Source organism: Brienomyrus brachyistius, chromosome 9 (assembly GCF_023856365.1).
Source record: "Brienomyrus brachyistius isolate T26 chromosome 9, BBRACH_0.4, whole genome shotgun sequence".
Taxonomy (NCBI): Eukaryota; Metazoa; Chordata; class Actinopteri; order Osteoglossiformes; family Mormyridae; genus Brienomyrus; species Brienomyrus brachyistius.
The window spans coordinates 11,122,173-11,140,939 of NC_064541.1; the positions used below are offsets into that span (position 1 = coordinate 11,122,173).

The 18,767-nt window shown below is 51.6% G+C and overlaps 1 protein-coding gene across 5 annotated transcripts; it reads right to left on the reverse strand.

Moving 5' to 3' along the window:
• Nucleotides 1-82: 82 nt before the first annotated feature.
• erp44 (endoplasmic reticulum protein 44) lies at nucleotides 83-18,601 on the reverse strand. Of its 5 annotated transcripts, none has more exons than XM_049025593.1 (12): nucleotides 14,796-14,933; nucleotides 10,731-10,803; nucleotides 10,512-10,551; nucleotides 10,171-10,286; nucleotides 9,118-9,302; nucleotides 8,506-8,621; nucleotides 8,362-8,419; nucleotides 5,128-5,244; nucleotides 3,284-3,395; nucleotides 3,018-3,159; nucleotides 1,388-1,490; nucleotides 83-1,272 (listed from the first exon to the last, which is right to left on the reverse strand). In XM_049025593.1, the coding sequence occupies exons 1-12, from the start codon at nucleotides 14,916-14,918 to the stop codon at nucleotides 1,168-1,170; spliced, it is 1,290 nt and encodes a 429-aa protein (XP_048881550.1). In that variant the 5' UTR covers nucleotides 14,919-14,933; the 3' UTR covers nucleotides 83-1,167. The 5 variants fall into 5 exon arrangements, with proteins under 5 accessions (XP_048881550.1, XP_048881548.1, XP_048881553.1 ...); XM_049025591.1 differs by having other exon boundaries at nucleotides 85-1,272; nucleotides 1,388-1,493; XM_049025595.1 differs by lacking the exon at nucleotides 14,796-14,933 and adding an exon at nucleotides 18,433-18,601 and having other exon boundaries at nucleotides 96-1,272.
• Nucleotides 18,602-18,767: the final 166 nt, after the last annotated feature.

The following is an 18,767-nucleotide window of genomic DNA, read 5'->3' on the forward strand; positions in this document are numbered from 1 at the left end:
GGCAGGGCCCCCCGTTGGCCGTCTGTGTGGGTGGAGCATGACCTTTTTTTTTTTTTTTTTTTTCTTTTCAACTTCTGGGTGATGTTGGGTCTCCAGAAAACCCCCAACGGAGAGGCGGGGTGTGGGCGTCGCAGCGCGGACGGGGAAAATGTCAGTGGCTAAGAAAAGCCACAAGCCCATCCAGGGCCTCCTAGAAAACAAGCGAGGAGCGGACATGGCCGCCGTGGAGGTCATACCTCACAGGTTCTCAAACCGCCACCGTGCATCACAGCCGCTTCCTTGACACGGAATCATCTAGCGCCCCCTATCTGGACAGCAGGCCATTTATCCCCCATTTCACTTCTATAAGCTCCTCGCGTCTGAGGAACCCAACAGGTTCGGGCTCCACGTCACACGGTCCGGGGGGAAAATGAAGACATTGAAGCCAGGTCTTGTAAAATGTTTTAATTTACCTTCTTGTGTTTTAGAGTCCCCCTCCCCCACCAAGATGACATTTTCCCCCCGCCACCCTCACCCTGTCCTGCCCCTCCGGTGTAACCGCAATCAGTCACGACGCTACACTCTGCTTCTTTAGGAAGTTTAGGTGTATAAATACAGATTAAAATTACAGGCCCTCAGTCAGTCCAGACAACGTGGAATATCCCCCAATCCCACCCCCTCCCCCCCTCAACCACAGAACCAGACCTGCTATGGGCCAAAACACTTTTCAGTGGGCATGATTTTCCTTCTGTCTCCAGAAGATCAACCCACCAGACCTGGTCTCTTCCCGCTCCATTTTTTTTTTTCTAATTTACAAAAAATGTGATGGTACACGGGAGAGGGGGAAAAATTGGGAAGGAGGGGGGGAGAAAAAAAAAAAAGACAATTCATTTAGACGATGATCGCTTAGAAACTGACCCACCGCGCAGACATATTTACAAGCTCAAAAAAATAAAAGTAAAAATGGTTTCTCTTTTTTTGTTTTTTGGCCTTATTCCTCTGCCCCCCACCCCAGAAGTTTTTGTTTCTTCCTCATTATCCAAAATAAAAATTGTACACACAAGAGTTATGAAAATATAGGTTATTCCCGTTGCTGTGATGTGCTTGGAGGGCCCCTTCCTTCCTGGGCGGGGACGGTTCCCCTTTTCCGCTCCCGTCGTTCCGTCCATCCGAGTGTCCACAGGAAGGCTACAGCTCATCCCGGTCCCTGGCGAAGGTGTAGCGGGTTTCACTGGGAGCCAGCTTCTGAAAGGAGCTCTCGGGGGGGCTGCTCTGTACCACTCTGCTGTCCTCCTGAGAACAGGAAGAAGCCGTCGTGCTCCCTTAGTGACATACTGAACCCTTGCTCTCAATGGGGGACATTCTGCAGAATTGGTGCCTAGGTTACCAGGGAGACGAGGTCACCCACCTGTCCAGGGGTGGTGTCGGTGGGGTCTGGGCCGTGGTGGAACTCCCGGTGCAGTTTCCCCGAGTGCAGGTCCAGGACGAACTGCCGCAACTTGCCCGGAACCCTGCTGGAATGATGCAGGGGAATCAGAACCCGGCGGAAGAGACGAGCAGGATACCTGCTCATGGGGTCTCAATACAGTGGCTCAGAGGAGCAGCGGCACCTGCCGTCGTACCGCAGATAAACACAAAAGGAAATGATCGATCTGTACTTCAGCACAACCCCTGAACACACACACACACACACACACACACACACACACACACACACACACACACACACACACACACGGCCGTTAACAAAATCATCTGGCTGTCAGCGGCGAGCACTCACCGATCTGTTTTATCTATAACCTGTCAGGCGAGTGTATAATCACCAAAGAGATGCTGCTCTGGGGGAGGGGGGGCTCCCCTGATCCACCTCACCTGCCTGGGGGGCCCACAGGGCACAAAGCTGTCAGCCAGTAGCGGCTGGGAGGAACAATGGCTCGCTGTCGCGATTCGTACAGTACCTTGTTTCATTGCCGCTGTGGCGATTCCCCCCCCCCCGCTACTAAGCGCTGTGAAAATGGGTGATGTGGGAAGTCTAACACAGCCCAATGGCATCAATATAGCACCATCATTTCTCTTCACCCCCCCCCTGCTTGAATATTCATCTGCACAACTTCTCCATCGTAGAACCTTCTTTGTTCTTGGATCCACGATGTTTCAAGGACTGGGTTTGCTGTTGGGTTAGTTAGGTGGCCTGACTCACCCACTTGCACTGTGATTGGTTAGGATGCGCCTATTTCCGTGACTTGGAGTTCCAGTCAATTCTACCAAACCAGGGTTCCCACAAGCACAATTAAACAGCACTCACTAGAAACTCCTTCACCTTAGTCCCAACATGCAGTCACAAAGGCTGATGGCTCTCCCTTGGGAAGTAAAGACGGTTTTTAAATGCAACATGGGGGAGGGGGACAGTGCGGTGATGAACCAGCATCGTCGTCAGGGCAGAGAAGAAACTGATGAATTTATTGGGTCGTTGCTGACAGGCTGGTTGCACCACTTTCATCAGAACTGAAGCAGCTGAAGACCTGTGAGATTCAGATCTCAGCCAGGACACGACTGCCTTCCCCCGACTGCAATAATGGCTGACAATTAGCAAGACCGCACCCAGGAAATGCAGGAGTATTGATGACACGCAGCATTGCAAGCAGTCTCATTTGTACAAAGTGAGTGATTAAGAAATAAGTAATCTGCGCCCTCCCCACCCCCCCACATTCCTAATTTTCCTCCACCCGGAGACGCACCCGCTATGTGCTCAAGGACCTGATATAATTGAATGGGTCGTTTCCGAGGGGAGCCCGGAGGTTGCGGGACCACCTGATGACAGGTTCTGGTTAGCGGCGGTCATCATAATTGGTGTTTAATCAGCAGGTGCCCGGCGCGGGCAGGGAGACCCCAGGGGTGCCAGTTGTTGAGCCATGATTAAGCGAAGGCTGAGGCCCATCAGGCAATGGGCACAGACGCCATCTCGCTTTTAATTAAAGATTTTCTTTAAAGCAACGGACAAAGAGAGATAGGAGGTGCTTAAGGGGGCTGCCACTTACGTCAAGTCGCTGAACTCCGGGAAGACGTACATATGCCGGAAGCTGTCGATGGCGATGACGGGACAGTCCGCTGGCGTCTTCTGGATGTGCAGCAGGGGATGTCGGAACTTGTCGCAGTCGGCATGGAGGAAGTTGATTGAACCTGGACCGATGTGGTGAGGTGAGTGAAACCAAGAAAGGCACCACACCTTCTGGAACCCATACTTGGGCCACCCCCCCCCCCCCCACAAGTGATTTATGAAACCCATGCCCCCACCCACTGGTACCTTTTTCACTGATCAGCTGGCGGGCCACTTCCTGCTGAAACCTTTCCAAGCTCTCGTGGTCCTCCTTCAGATGGAACAGGATGAGGAACGGGATCCCCTCTTCGGTCAGCTCCTGCAGACGCCCCCACAAGACCGCCGTCAGTCCGTCTCCGGCACTCACGACACCGGCTTCTCCATCGCCGCATGCTTAATCGCTTAAAAGCCTCAACAGACCATGTTCTAATCTTCAATTAATTGAGCTTAATCCTTCAGCGGATGGTAAATAATTAAATATCTTTGAATGTTACATCTGTATCAGTTAATTGTCTATAATATGCAGTCGTTTAGAAACACTGCGTCCGTGGGTAATAAGCATGGATATGCTTAATGTCACCGACGGCTCTATCCCTCATCATCCCCCAGAGGATGCAGCTGTACTGTCTCGCTCGCCGTCCACTGAAACACAGCCAGTGTTCACCAGCGGCCTTCGCACGCCTCCAGGTTGCCCTAAAAGCCTTTATCACCCCCGCATGCAGGTCATGTTCCACCATGAATTCATGGGAGGGGGAAAGTGGATGAGCCAAGACCACTAGCTAGACACACGTATGGAATACCGTGTGTGTGTTTTTTATAAAACTCAATTTTATAGAAAAATACGTGACAGCAACAATTTGTATTTTGTTGGTTAGTTGTGGTTAAGGATACGGCTGGGTAGGAGCGCCCTTGTCACCTCAGTCAAGCTCTTGAAACACTGAATCTGACCTCCAACCTGTTCCCTGCCCATCTGAAAAGTGACCGGCAGCATTTTCCTGGCTATACTGAAGGGTGAGCAGAGGCAGCTACACTAATAATGATATCAGGAGTGCAGTGGGCAGTAAGGATAGCTGCAGTGGACTGTGAGCAGTAACCAGCTACACTGTAATTACAAGATGTCAGGAATGCAGTGGACCGTGAGCAGCACTGAGTTGTACTGTAATTACATGATACCAGGAATGCAGTGCACTGCAACTAAATAACTATTATGACATGTCAGGAATGCAGTGAACTGGACGGGCCAGCAGAGACAGCCATGCTGAGACATGCTACTTCCATGTGCTCGGTACAGGCAGCGAACACCGTGAGTAAAATACGAGCAGGCCCCCCCGGGAGGCCTGTGTTTGGCCTGGCTGTTGCCAGGTGACAGAAAAACTGGTGAGCAGGACCGAGTGGGTGCTATGGGCAAACAAGCCTGAGGGAGCAAACTGGCGCCCCCTGCCGTATACAAAAGGACACCCCCCCCCCCATGGCACTGTGGGAAAAGTACACTTTAGGTTGCCGTGGATGAGCCATGACTCCCACATCACATTCACACACTAATGATCAAGCTAACAGATTAACACATCGGTTTAAATCACCTCTCTATCTTTGGGGGGGGGGGGGGCACACAGCACTGTCAGTGATGACCCAATCCCTTTTTCATAAACCCCACCTCAACCACCAGCGCACTGGCCCCAGGCACAAAACAATATAACAACATAAAAGGGACCTGACTCTCCTCTAGGCGGGGGGGGGGGGGGGGGCGGGGGGGCGGGTAGTGGTGGTAGGGGGAAAGGCTCCCAGGCCAGATCACACTGATCGCTGTGGATGGGGTGGTTGGGGGGGATGTCAGTTCAAAACCTCCTGTGAGGACAGAACCCAATCAGAGGACAGCCCAGGCTGCCACAAAGGCAGGCAACCCAATACCGCCAGCGGGTCGTTAGGGACCGCCGCCTCCAGAAGGGATCCCAAGCGCCGAAGGACACGGCAAATGAAAATCGATGTGCGGATGAGCAACGCGCCTGCAGCAGCCCGTCACCGGCCGATAACCCCACCCTTCCATTACGTACCTCGCCGTTCTCAAAGGTGATCTCGCGCACCAGTGGTACACACTTGTCCTGAGCCCAGGCGTGCGACAGGTCGAAGTTGGTGAGGGAGCCCAGGTATACCATGTCAGGAACACTCTCCTGAAAGGGGGCAGGGAGAGGGAGGAGACGAGTAAGAAAAAAGTAGTCCTAGGTGGGCAGGGAGGGAACTCACACCAGGAGTGGTATTTCAGAGCGTTTCTCCTTATCAAGAGTGGCAGTCTGTCAGACATTGTACTGTTCCATGGGAGTAACACCGTTACAGTTAACACAATCTGCTCTGCGGCCACCCGTCTGCCTCTCTGCCCTGCGGCCACCCGTCTGCCTCTCTGCCCTGCGGCCACCCGTCTGCCTCTCTGCCCTGCGGCCACCCGTCTGCCTCTCTGCCCGGCGGCCACCCGTCTGCCTCTCTGCCCGGCGGCCACCCGTCTGCCTCTCTGCCCTGCGGCCACCCGTCTGCCTCTCTGCCCTGCGGCCACCCGTCTGCCTCTCTGCCCGGCGGCTACCCGTCTGCCCCTCTGCCCGGCGGCCACCCGTCTGCCCCTCTGCCCTGCGGCCACCCGTCTGCCCCTCTGCCCTGCGGCCACCCGTCTGCCCCTCTGCCCTGCGGCCACCCGTCTGCCCCTCTGCCCGGCGGCCACCCGTCTGCCTCTCTGCCCGGCGGCTACCCGTCTGCCCCTCTGCCCTGCGGCTACCCGTCTGCCCCTCTGCCCTGCGGCTACCCGTCTGCCTCTCTGCCCGGCGGCTACCCGTCTGCCTCTCTGCTCTGCGGCTACCCGTCTGCCTCTCTGCCCTGCGGCCACCCGTCTGCCTCTCTGCCCTGCGGCCACCCGTCTGCCTCTCTGCCCTGCGGCCACCCGTCTGCCTCTCTGCCCGGCGGCCACCCGTCTGCCTCTCTGCCCTGCGGCCACCCGTCTGCCTCTCTGCCCTGCGGCCACCCGTCTGCCTCTCTGCCCTGCGGCCACCCGTCTGCCTCTCTGCCCTGCGGCCACCCGTCTGCCTCTCTGCCCGGCGGCCACCCGTCTGCCTCTCTGCCCGGCGGCCACCCGTCTGCCTCTCTGCCCGGCGGCCACCCGTCTGCCTCTCTGCCCTGCGGCCACCCGTCTGCCTCTCTGCCCTGCGGCCACCCGTCTGCCTCTCTGCCCGGCGGCCACCCGTCTGCCTCTCTGCCCTGCGGCCACCCGTCTGCCTCTCTGCCCTGCGGCCACCCGTCTGCCTCTCTGCCCTGCGGCCACCCGTCTGCCTCTCTGCCCTGCGGCCACCCGTCTGCCTCTCTGCCCGGCGGCCACCCGTCTGCCTCTCTGCCCGGCGGCCACCCGTCTGCCTCTCTGCCCGGCGGCCACCCGTCTGCCTCTCTGCCCTGCGGCTACCCGTCTGCCTCTCTGCCCTGCGGCTACCCGTCTGCCTCTCTGCCCGGCGGCTACCCGTCTGCCCCTCTGCCCGGCGGCTACCCGTCTGCCCCTCTGCCCTGCGGCTACCCGTCTGCCCCTCTGCCCTGCGGCCACCCGTCTGCCTCTCTGCTCTGCGGCCACCCGTCTGCCTCTCTGCCCGGCGGCCACCCGTCTGCCTCTCTGCCCGGCGGCCACCCGTCTGCCCCTCTGCCCTGCGGCCACCCGTCTGCCCCTCTGCCCTGCGGCCACCCGTCTGCCCCTCTGCCCTGCGGCCACCCGTCTGCCCCTCTGCCCTGCGGCCACCCGTCTGCCCCTCTGCCCGGCGGCTACCCGTCTGCCTCTCTGCCCGGCGGCTACCCGTCTGCCTCTCTGCCCGGCGGCTACCCGTCTGCCCCTCTGCCCTGCGGCTACCCGTTTGCCTCTCTGCTCTGCGGCTACCCGTCTGCCTCTCTGCCCGGCGGCTACCCGTCTGCCCCTCTGCCCTGCGGCCACCCGTCTGCCTCTCTGCCCTGCGGCTACCCGTCTGCCCCTCTGCCCTGCGGCCACCCGTCTGCCTCTCTGCTCTGCGGCCACCTGTCTGCCTCTCTGCCCGGCGGCTACCCGTCTGCCTCTCTGGCCCGTTTTGAACCCGTGACCCGAGACCATCAGTGCCACTACTGTTCCTTCAATAGGGTTCTCCAGAATTCGCAGGGTAAATAACCCAGTAGCCACAATGAAAGAGAGGCCATGAGTCCAATCAGGCCAGGGTCAGGATTAACGGCACGAGAGAGCATCCGCTCCTCCCACTGGAGTCCCCCCATGCTCTTAAGATTAGGGAGGCTGATCCGACTTCAGTCCTGATGTCCATAATGACTCCTGAGCTTTGGGAATCAACCCATATCGAGTACCAATCCGATACCCACCTATCCACAGAAAGGTTTATCTGTACTATTCCCTACATTTCAGAATAATTATATTGACACCAAAAGTATAAAATAACACATATGGAATTATGCACCAACAAAAGTAGTACTAATCAAACAAAAAATTGTTTCCGGGGGGTCTGTGGGGTGGGCCTCTAACCCCCATTGCTCCAGTATAAATAATTTATAAAAAAATAGACTGCCAAATGTAAATAAAATTAACAAAATTTTTACTAAATTCTATCAAAATGAATTTCACAAAACATTGTATGTAAAATTCAATTAAAGTTAGTCAAATGATATAATTTGAAGTGTCATTACTTTCATCTATTAAGCGGGCGATTAAAACTTTGCCATGTTTTAATACACCTATGTGTCTGGACCGGGTACTTGGGACTGTATCTTACATAAGAATCAGTGCAATGTATAAATGCACGGCCTGGAGCTGTACGTTTGCACTTCAAGGCGTTATTTTCACATTTACGAGCCGAAAACAAACTCAAGCTTCCATAAGTTAGTTGCAGTGCTGCCACCCCCCTTGGAACATTAGCTTTGAGGATATTGGAAGCAGCCGTAGAAATAGTTGGGGTACCAACTTTAAAGATGAACTACCTCCCAAAATGCTGACGTTTTCGCTGCCTCCATGCTGTGTTGAACTAATATGCAGATGTGGATGTAAACATGCAAATACCATGCAAAACAAATAGCGTAGAACTGAACCTCGGTACCACACATCGGCCCCGTTGCCACTGATACCTGATCCAGATATTTGTGTATTGGAGTAATATCTGATATCAGTTTCGGAATCGGTGCATCCCTACATAAGCTACCCAAACGTGAGCTCTGATTGGTTGAGTGCTGACCGTCCTTCTCTGCTCTGAATGGGATAATGAAAGTTCTGGGATGCTATCGGCTGGGGAACTCACCCCGATAGGTTTATAGATCATGTTATCTCCGCTGAAGCGCTCTGGTTTCGATATTTCTCTGGGGAAAAGACAAGACAAGATCACATCAGGCCACACTGGCCTGACCCAAAGAAGATGGAGGCGGGGATAAGACGTAGCAGTTACCCGAAGGTGGCCAGGAAGACGCAGTCATCTCGTAGGATGTTGGCCACCTTCTCGAACGTGCTGTAGTTCTCAGAATCCTTCCTCTCAAAGTAGCCTATGACGGTTCTCCTACTCCGCTGTGAGGGGCAGAGGTCAGAATCGGAAGGAAAAACAAATTCTTTAAGGGAAAGCAACTTGAGCTCCTGCCAGTTCGCTCATGGGAATTTTAATTCCACAAAAATGTTCTGGGGGCTGAACAAAAAATGATTGGTTCAGAGAGAAAACCGACTGTAGTGGAGGTGGGTCCAAACAACTTGAGGGGGCCAGACCAACCAATCAGATGTCTGGGTTCCACCTTCTCTACAATCTGTTTGGTTTTCTCTCTGAACCAATCATTTTTCGTTCTGCCCTCAGAACATTTATTTTCTGAGGGCAGATGTCCTGTACATGTAAAACGCCCAGAGGCTGCCAATTCCATTCCTGTTTCCCAGCACGTGTAGCTCTGGACACTCCACTGACATGTCAAACACCAAGCATGAACAAACACGAAACGCTGAGCCGCAAGGCTACTTAAGCACCGTACACCAGACGCTGAAGGGATTAATTGAGCGCAGCGAGCCGCGGGCGTCTCACATCAATGCTGGTGACCTCCTCCAGGCTCTGTAGCTCCTTCACAGGGTCCACCTTCTGCTGCCGGATGAAGTCGGCGATGGCCGACACCGACCTCTGGCCGCGGTATTCGCGCTTCATCATCATGCCGTTGCGGAAGAGCTTCAGGGTGGGGTACTTGCTGATGCGGTAGCGCTGGGCGATGTCGGCTGGGCGGGGGAGAGAGGGAGGGAGACGGGCTGAAGCTGGCCGTTTGCGGCTTTTTATCGTCCGCCAGGCGGAAAGGGATAAAACAGGCAATGTGAAGCAGAGAAGGGCCACTTAACGGCTGAAAGGAGCAGCCCCTTTAATCCCAGAGGGACCGAGTCACCGGAGGGATCTGAGCCCTCTGGTTAAGAGAGACCTTTACTGAATAAGCGCTAACTGATGCATGGATGGATGGATGGATGCGTTAATTCGGTCAAAAAAAAGAGATTCATGGTACCTGCCAGAACCCACCAGCAAGTTCTGCAGAGTCTGGTCCCCATTATACTCAGTAATACAGATTATGTGGATAAGAGGAGTGACCAACCCCCCTGCCCCCCTCCCAAAAAAAAAAAAAAAACCTGGAAAACTGTCAAGAAAATGAGCAAGCTGTGTGAGGCAGCCGAGTATCAGATAAGACTAATTAAGGCTGCTGCAAATGGGTGTCGCCGGGGCAACGGGGCCAGCAGTCTGGCGTGTCCCCACAAGGAGCCTGCAGAGAACCTGCCCGGTGCCTGCCTGACATCACCGAGCTCACGCATCACAGCGATGAAAGGCCACCCCCAGCAGAGGGTTCAAAACGCTCTAAAGTAATTTCTTTCCTCATTACAGCAGGTGTTTAAGCCCCCCCCCCAGCCACCCACCCAGCCACCCGCTCCTGGCCCGTCCCTGCTGGGGGGCTTTAAACCTCTGGGGACGCCGTTTTGTCATTAGCCATCAAACGCCTCGCAGATCGTCAATAATTCTGTTTAATTTCCTTTATCTCAAAGGCGGAGTGTGGCCACGGCCCCCGCCGGTGTGTGTGTGTGTGTGTGTTTGTGTGTGAGGACTCACAGTGCTGGTCGCAGTCCACACGAGCAAACACCACCTGCTTGGTATCGGGAAACTCTTCTCGAACCACATTAGAGGCTTCCTCAAAGATGGGGTGCAGCATTTGGCTGAATCTGCACCTGGACACGGGGTCACAAGAGGGCCACGCATGGTCATTCAGGGTCACGCGGGGGACCACGTGAAATCACACAAGTTTTTCCTTCCCTGTTAAGTGGAAAGCTGTAGCTTTCCAGTGAGATTTTAAAAAGGCAAAAGAGGAAATTTCCACAGGATCCTGACGACGGCAAACAAATACAGGCGTGCGGTAACTTCCACGGTGAGGATGCGAGGAGATTAGTACTCACCAGTCTGCATAAAAATTGACTAAAGCCACACCGGCATTGTCTGAAAGAAAAACAAAGATGTCAGAGTTCAAATGAGGGTGTTACGCCGAACTGCACTGAAGAAACGGAAAGGAATTAAATTCAGTGGCTTCAGGTGGCTCAATGGGCGATGTTAGTGCTGTCCTAACACCACCCACTGCCCTAACATCAACCTCCAAGGATGCACGCCTCAACACTTACTCAAGATGTCATCGATGTTACCCCCATCCAGAGTGATCACTTCACTTCTAACCGGAGTGCTAAACCAAGTAACCTAAAGGGGGAGAGAAGGGCCAGAGATCAGCCAATCGGGAGACACCGCGGGCCCCATGTGACCAGGACAGCAATCAGCACACTCAGAAGTGACTCTGATAGAAAGGTCGTATTGTAATGACTGGTTCCAATGACATAACACATTACAAAAAGAAATGAGACAGAGTAGATCTCACACCAACACAGTAACAACAGTAAGTAACATGAAATAACTAATTAAGGAACAGGGATTTTCTGCAGCAGCAGGAACTGGGTACTGCAGTGTGGGGGCAGTAGAGAGCCCCTCAGGAAGAGTGACTCTAAACCTCGAGCGCTTATCCTGTGACGAGCAGCCTTTATACACATCCACGCCCTTCACGCTCTGCAGCAAACTTACTTCATTACTTCGTTTTTTTCCCCCACTCAGTTTAAGCCCCTTCAGAGCACCCCGTTTACGGTGGGGGGGTACGGGACCTCACCAGGGACTGTTATACTAATCTGGGACACGCGATCAAATATGGGGGCCCATGACACCCACGTGCACTCATACGCCCCCCAGGTGCTGTGGAGTTGGTAGGCTGTCAATCAAGGTGAAACTGCAGCCTCCAGTCCCTAGAGGGCACTACATGGGTCACAAGAGACGAGGCAACGCAGGGGGACATGATAGATAAATGTCGAACTACACCTGGAGGTTAAAAGCAACCCAAAAGCCATTTGGGCATTGGGTGGGTAAATTGACGTGAGCCAGCTTGGAGCTGCCCATGGCGAATAAACGATCACGTCGTGGAAGCAGGCTGCACCAATCCCCATTCCCGGGTGACGGCAGATTGACGAGAGCTCAGCACTGGCACGACGTTAGCCTCTGCTCGCATCCCCGGTTCAGAAGGCAACATTCCGGTAAGCAACACTTCAGGGACGTCCACCAGCGGCACCACAGTAAATCAGAGGCTGCCCTTTCCTTCTTCAGCTCCAGAACGACATCGTGGCCAAGAACATACATGGTACATGAACCGTACAAAGACCACCAACGATGTTGTGTAGTTCTTGCTGCAATACTGGTTACATTTGGGCAACCATTGGAAGATCAGCCTATCTGCACTTATGCTTAGTTGATTCCTTGACAGGACATAATACTTGTAATGTCCTGTTTGCCTGCCTTGTTTGTTCAAAGTATCTGCTAAATAACAGTAAACGTAAAAATTAAAAAAATATATATTTTACTGAACATTAAAGGACAGAGCAAAGTACTGGGTCTCACCATCAGCCATCGGTCACACAGCCCATGTCAGGTGAAAGTCTGATCCAATAAAAGCAGGCTTTCTCCATGCGGGTGGTGATGGCCTGTCTCTCCACATCCGCGCACCTCAGCCGGTTCATCCCACCGCTGCCCTACTCTCCATCTGGACCGACGCCTTAGTTATGGACCTTTGGCCTCACTGGACACACTATTCTTGTATATTGTGCTTCTCTAGTCCTCATGGCCCTTTAATTCAACAAGAGCTGCAGAGAAATTAAGCTGGTTACCTGCCAGTCATCGGAAGCTGAGCCTAGCTGCCCCAGTGCCTGAGCAGGCTGCACGACAGCAAAAAGATTCTAATGTACCGCGTGCCTCACCTACACATCATTTTGGACAAGTGCATCTGGTACATGAATAAATGTAAATGTCTCCACAGAGATGGGAAACAGGCAAAGAGAAGGAGTAACATAGCTTAACGGAATCTTGGAATTTTTCTGCGTAACAAAACGCACCAAAAAGCGACCAGATATTTAAGCAAATATTTTAAGTGTTAAATTCTAAGGCATGTGAAAATTACTTTGGATGGCAGGGTCTGCTTGAGTTTTTATTACTGCCTTACACTCTTCAATCTGCTGAGAGCGTGCTAACTTGCTAAGAGATGACGGCTTAACATCTGCCACAGGTGACGGACCACAAAACCGTCTGTCTCAGCTCTGCCTGACAGACAAAAGAAAAAAAATATTGCACTTGTGATGTTTTTACATTTTTAGACAGCTTTTACCAGGAGCTGCTCGACTGCCATTCAGAGTCAGGGAGTCAGTTCCAGGTTTAGGATTCTTAGCAAATCTGACATTTCAAATTCTAGATCCTGGTACTGCTGCAAACGGCTTTGTACCTCAATTCTTGCGAACACGCTGTACTAAGGTAAACGTACTGCAACTATAACTGAACCGGCATTGGCAAGAAGCTGTACCTGGCACCGCAGGTGCCTGATGCAGCCCCCTGCGCCCCCCCCCCCAGCACAAGCCGGCTTACCGCAAACCGGGCGAGCTCATTGGCAGGTGAGGACAGGAAGTCAGAGGCAGGAATTTCGCAGGGTGCAGATGAGAGGAAGCAGCCAGGTGACAAAAGTGCAATTTCAGTGTGTTGGGGGGGGGGGGGTCCTCATTCAAGTCAGTTAAAATATGTTTACTGCTCCTAAAAAGGACTGTTACCGACATGATTCCTATTAAAGTCACTGACGCCATGAAAGTCAGGCTCAGTTTAAAAGCAATTTCCCCTGTGTAAGCAGGCATTCGTAACAAAAAGCAACAAAGAGAAGAATCTTATTAAGAGGTGTAACAGAACCATTTCTTGTGGTGCTTTTCCACTGGCATCCAGGAACTGAGCTGTACCGCAAAGACGGACTAGTTACAGTACGGATCCAGTTAGCTTTGGTTCTCCACTGCAGAAGGGTCGACTTGGTAAAGGCGTTGCCGGGGACGTAAAACCAAAGAGACGCCTATTTACTCTTCACACAGTACACACCATGATTTACTGTATGCTAATTTCCAATTTAGAAAGTCTTTGAGTATCACCGTCTTATGTTAGCACCAAACGCTATTGGAATTAGCATTTATTTGCATAATTTACATTACGAATCCATTCCGTTCAGCTATTGTATAGTACAGGTGGTCGGAAATGTTCAATTTCTGAATTATCAGGAATGCACCAGTACATCACAATGTGCAAAATTACTAATAATGAATAATATACACAATATACCCTATAGAATTTTTCCTTCAGATAATCCATGCGCAGAATATCAGCATCTTGACCAGTTTTGACCAATCAGATGGTGGTGACACGCATTTGGTACGGCTCGCATACTCCGCAATGGAAAACCGCCAGTTTGTGGTACGGCTCGCATACTCCGCAATGGAAAACCGCCAGTTTGTGGTACGGCTCGCATACTCCGCAATGGAAAACCGCCAGTTTGTGGTACAGCTCGGTTCTTGGTGGCAGTAGAAAAGCATCATTGGACTTTAACCATCGTTCATGACTTAAAACATGGCTGATTTGTTTACAGATAACACCACCTACGCAGCAATCAACTGAGCAGGATCTTACATTTAAAAGGTACAAGGTCATGTTTACCGTGTTCATCAACACGGCCGAGTCACCGGCTACAGCCAGCTGGTCTATTCTCTGCCCCAGGCCCTGCACAGCCCTGAAACGGTGACACTAAGCCCCTTCCTGGCACACAGAGCCAGTTACATACACATGTTTTGGGGCAGCTCTTATTTCAATCCCACAATTCACCAGTCGCCCCACTGTCCCAGAGGCCCCACAGTAGAACATGGCGAGGGGGGGGAGGCAAGACTGAAAATAGCTGCAGTCGGCTGGTGGCACATGCTTTGAGAGGTGACGGGTGGCCTGCTGGGCTAGGTGCTACTCAGAGACAAGGCACAGAGGAGGCGCCCGACAAGCTGCATGACACAGCGGGTGAAAACGCCCCTCCGCAACACAGCCAGGGAGGGGGGGAATGGGACCGGCCGAACAGGCACAGCTTCATGCTTCAGAGCAGCAATGTTTTTCACTGAAGGTCCTCCCGACACCAGCTGCGCAGCCACTGTGGAAACTCCCAAGCAGCAAACCTAACCGGTACCTCGGGAAGCTTAACGCGCCCTGCAGGAAGCAAGGTTCAGCCCTCACGGATATTTGGCCAACCAAAACACACACACACACACACACACCACACACATACACACACAGGATCGGGTCCCGGTGGATCGTACCTGCAAGGGCAGCGATGAGCAAAGCACACACGGGGAGCGAATCAGCAGCACGGGGGCGGGAAGGCAGACGGAGGGACAGACGGACGGACGGAGGCGGGCAGAGGATCCCCCATCCCACCACATGACTAATTAAATTACACCCTCTGGCTACCTGGCCAAGGTTCAACCTGCTGAAGCAGAGGAAACATGACTCTGCCGGTTAAAAGTACAAAGGCGTGAAATAGGTCACCTCAAGGCCTTCGCCCCAAACGTTCTGGCTACCCGGTTGTGTCTCACTTACAGAGAGAGTTTAACTGGTCTGACACATCCCAAACAATGAGCCAAAACTAGGTGGGGAGGCATAAAGAGCAAAATATTACAGCAGGACACAAAAGACGGAGTTTAAAACTTATTATGTGGGGTGTCACACTGCTACACAATTTTAACCAGTAGCTTCAGCCATGTCTTCCACTGGCCAGAATTATCTCCAAGAGCTCTCCTCTACCTTCATTTTTAAAGGAACCACAACACAAGCTCACAATGCAGGGTCCATCCACCTAAAGCAAAGCAGATGCTTACTCCACTGCTAAATTCCAGGTATAGTAAGGTAAGGGGTGTCAGTGCGACTGAACCACCTTCGGAAAGAGCACCACTGTCATACCTTCAGGAGGAGCTGTGACTGAGCTGTGTAAAACTGGAGAAACAGCCAGATGCAAAGACTGCTGGTTCCTGGTCTTAAGAGAAATGTCTGATGAGGAGAGGTTAGCTGAGCTGAATCTGTTCAGCCTCGAGCAAAGGAGACTAAGGGGTGGGACATGATCCAGGTGTATAAGATTCTAACAGGTCTGGATGCTGTTCATCTAAATGGCTACTTCAATATTAGTTTAAATACTAGAACTCGTAGCCATAGGTGGAAATTAGCGGGAGAACATTTTAAAATGGATTTGAGAAAGCACTTCTTTACACAGCATGTAGTTAGAGTATGGAATAGTCTTCCTGCTAGTGTAGCGCAAGCTAAAACCCTGTGTTTCCTTAACTCAGAGCTAGATAAGATTTTAACAACTCTGAGCTATTAGTTAGGTTCTCCCCAAAAGAGCTTGATGGACCGAATGGTCTCCTCTCGTTTGTGATTTCTCATGTTGTTATATACTCTAAATCAGTGTTTCTCAAACGGGTCCTTGGGGATCCCCCAGGCAACCAATGTTAGGAAAGGAGCAGGAACATGGACTGTGGGGGTCTCTGCGGACTGGGCTGAGAAACATTTCCCTAGATGATAGTCTGGATGGCTAAATTAAATTAACATGAAAACATGCAAACGACCCCCCCCCATTTAGTAGTCAGCTGCCACCATAAGACAGGGCTGCTGCTCAGACAGAGCACCTGACACCCTTTAATCAAGGGGGTTTAAGAAGGTTACTGGACACCAAGGACCACAAGCTCAAACGCAGTAACCCCGTTACTGAAGGCGAACACCAAAGACTCGACGCTTTTTCCATTTCAACGGCAGCAACCTGCTGACATGAGTTTGGGGGAAATAAAATTAGATATGTAATGACGTGCAAGCACTGCAAACTCCCAGTTACGCCCAAGCTGTCACAGGGATGCGCGTCACGCGACGACATGGCCGCAGATTTCGGCCACCGTACGGGGGAAACGTGCCAAAGCAGATCACACAATGCAGGTACCGGACAGCCCTCAGAACGGCAATTCTGCTCATGCTTTAACCGGACTGAGCTAAACCCACGTGGCACGTCCAGGTCTGGCGTGCTTAGATGCTTCGGCTTATTGGCGCTGCCTCCTTCCCAGAAGCACGTTCCTCCGGCCAGTAGCTCACATCCAATCCCCAGCCTGGAATAATGAAGCAACTGGCTGTAAATCCTACACTACAAAACAAGCCCCCATTACAGACCTGTAACCCTGCACTCATTCCACAGTCAGGGCTCCATCAGCCAGCCAACTGACCCAAAATAAGCGCTTTCTACCAGCAGCTTGTTCAGCCTGACACACCTGAGAGGCAGGAATTTCAAATCATACCACTTTCAAGAGTTAGGTCAAGGTTACTAGACAAGGATTTTCCCAGTAAGGGAAAAATGATCCCACCAAACAGACGCTGGAAGATCATATGGGCCATAAGCAGTATAAGCAGCAGTGCCTGCTGGGTCCCGCCATTTACCACAGACAGCTTCCCCTTTTACAAAGTTCTCAAAGTTCAAACAGATGCATCTTCAATTTGCAGTATTGCCTCTACTGTAAATGGGGCTTTAGCGAAGCAGTGATCCTAACACAGGAGTCTCTAACTGGCGGGAACATAACAGAATACATCCTCAACAATGAAGATGAAACCCGGGCTAAACACAATTTTATACTGAACCATTTCAATGAACACAAGAGAGCTTTCAGCAATTCAACTGATATAATACCTTTAAATAAATAACCATATAGAGCTAAATAAACCTATAAGCATGTCATTTGAACACTAACAGTATCCACATCATACTGAATCAATGACGAGGTTGCACGTAATTTAATGCTTTAATTTCACTTGACCTAAAATACGACGAAACGAATCAACAGGAAGGACACCCTCCAAGTCATCGGCCCGTGGGCTATGTGACAAACTCCTCTCTTAAAGTCAATTCTTATAAAGTGAGGAGGAGTGAGAAACATATTTCATAAATACATTTAATCTGCACGAGCGCGGTACAAGTGTGTCGCCAAGCAGCGCCCTCCCCTCCTCGCGCGACACAAACAGCGGAGTGCCTAGGCCGCGGCCTCACGCCGCAAAGGTGTCTGCTCACTTCCGGGTTGCCAGCCAATAGAAACGAGCCACAACAGAGGAATCCACCAACCGGCTTCTCCAATTTCGGCAGCGACCGGGAGGCCGGCGCCCACTCTCAGGACGACCATGTCGGAGCTAAAAGCCACGTTTAAGAGCGGCCGTTTGTGGCCGAGCAACTGCCGTGCACCCAGCAGACTGGGAAAAAAACGATTAAGCACAGTAAAATGTACTTCCTGAATCAAATGTTAACCATACGGTACATTTTACAAGTCAATACCAAGTGGTACACTGTAAGGCCAGTTAAAACTCTCTCAAAAGTTAACTTTCCTTAAATATAAGCAGAAAGTTGAGTATGAACTTCGGGATCAGACATCAAATTGGCATCAAAAGTACAGAGGTTGCTGTTGACATTATAGAGAGCTTTCGCTAGTTGCATTACCTAGCGTTGACTCTGGGTTATATGCCCGGTACACTGTTTATAATCATAGCAATATTTTATCTGTATAGGCGGTTAAACAAAGTACTTGATAACTAACGATATGCCCTCCTGAACACCCGGTTTGCTATCTGGTCTCAAATGCATACAATTAGCTGCTAAACTTTCACCTGGATATTTATGTCAACCCACAGCAGCTTCAAATACACATATATGTATATGTTGCCGCAAAATCACGAAGGATAGCCATTTCATTTGGAAGACTGTACAAGTCACATTACTTGCAATTGTCTTTCTGCTTGATTACAGATATAGAAGATCACCGTGCAGCGTCGGCTAGCTGCTCTCAGCCGGCCACACACGCAGGAACCATAGATGCGGTTAAGGCGGCCGAAGAACGAAGCGTTTCAAGGTTCTGCCAGGTCTCGGATATTACTGCTTACCAAGAGTATCGTGAAGCAGTGGATTTCTAGAGAGGGTATAACTGCAGATAATTTCATTGTATAGTGAAGATGTTTGAGGTTACGATGTTGCTTAATCTTCCTGGTCTCTCTCTCGGTACCACCTCCTCTCTTCTGGTGCGGGAAACGAACGGGAATCTCTCAGATCGGAACCACGGCAACCTGGAGCGAAATTTCCGGGTAATCGTACCGGGGTTTGTGGTAGTTGTAGTTCAAAAGGGACAATTTGCGCTTAATGTAAGAAGGTTTTGAACTACAAATACCATGGTCACACTTGTTGACAAGAGTCAACACCCAACCAAAAAGGAAAGCGGGAG

Coding starts and splice junctions, on each gene's coding strand:
- erp44 (XM_049025591.1), bottom strand. CDS start 14,918: ATGTGGTGGGATGGGGGATCCTCTGCCCGCCTCCGTCCGTCCGTCTGT. Junction 10,287..10,511: donor GTCAATTTTTATGCAGACTG/GTGAGTACTAAT, acceptor CCCCGTGTCCAG/GTGCAGATTCAGCCAAATGC. Junction 3,160..3,283: donor CCAGCTGATCAGTGAAAAAG/GTACCAGTGGGT, acceptor ACATCGGTCCAG/GTTCAATCAACTTCCTCCAT.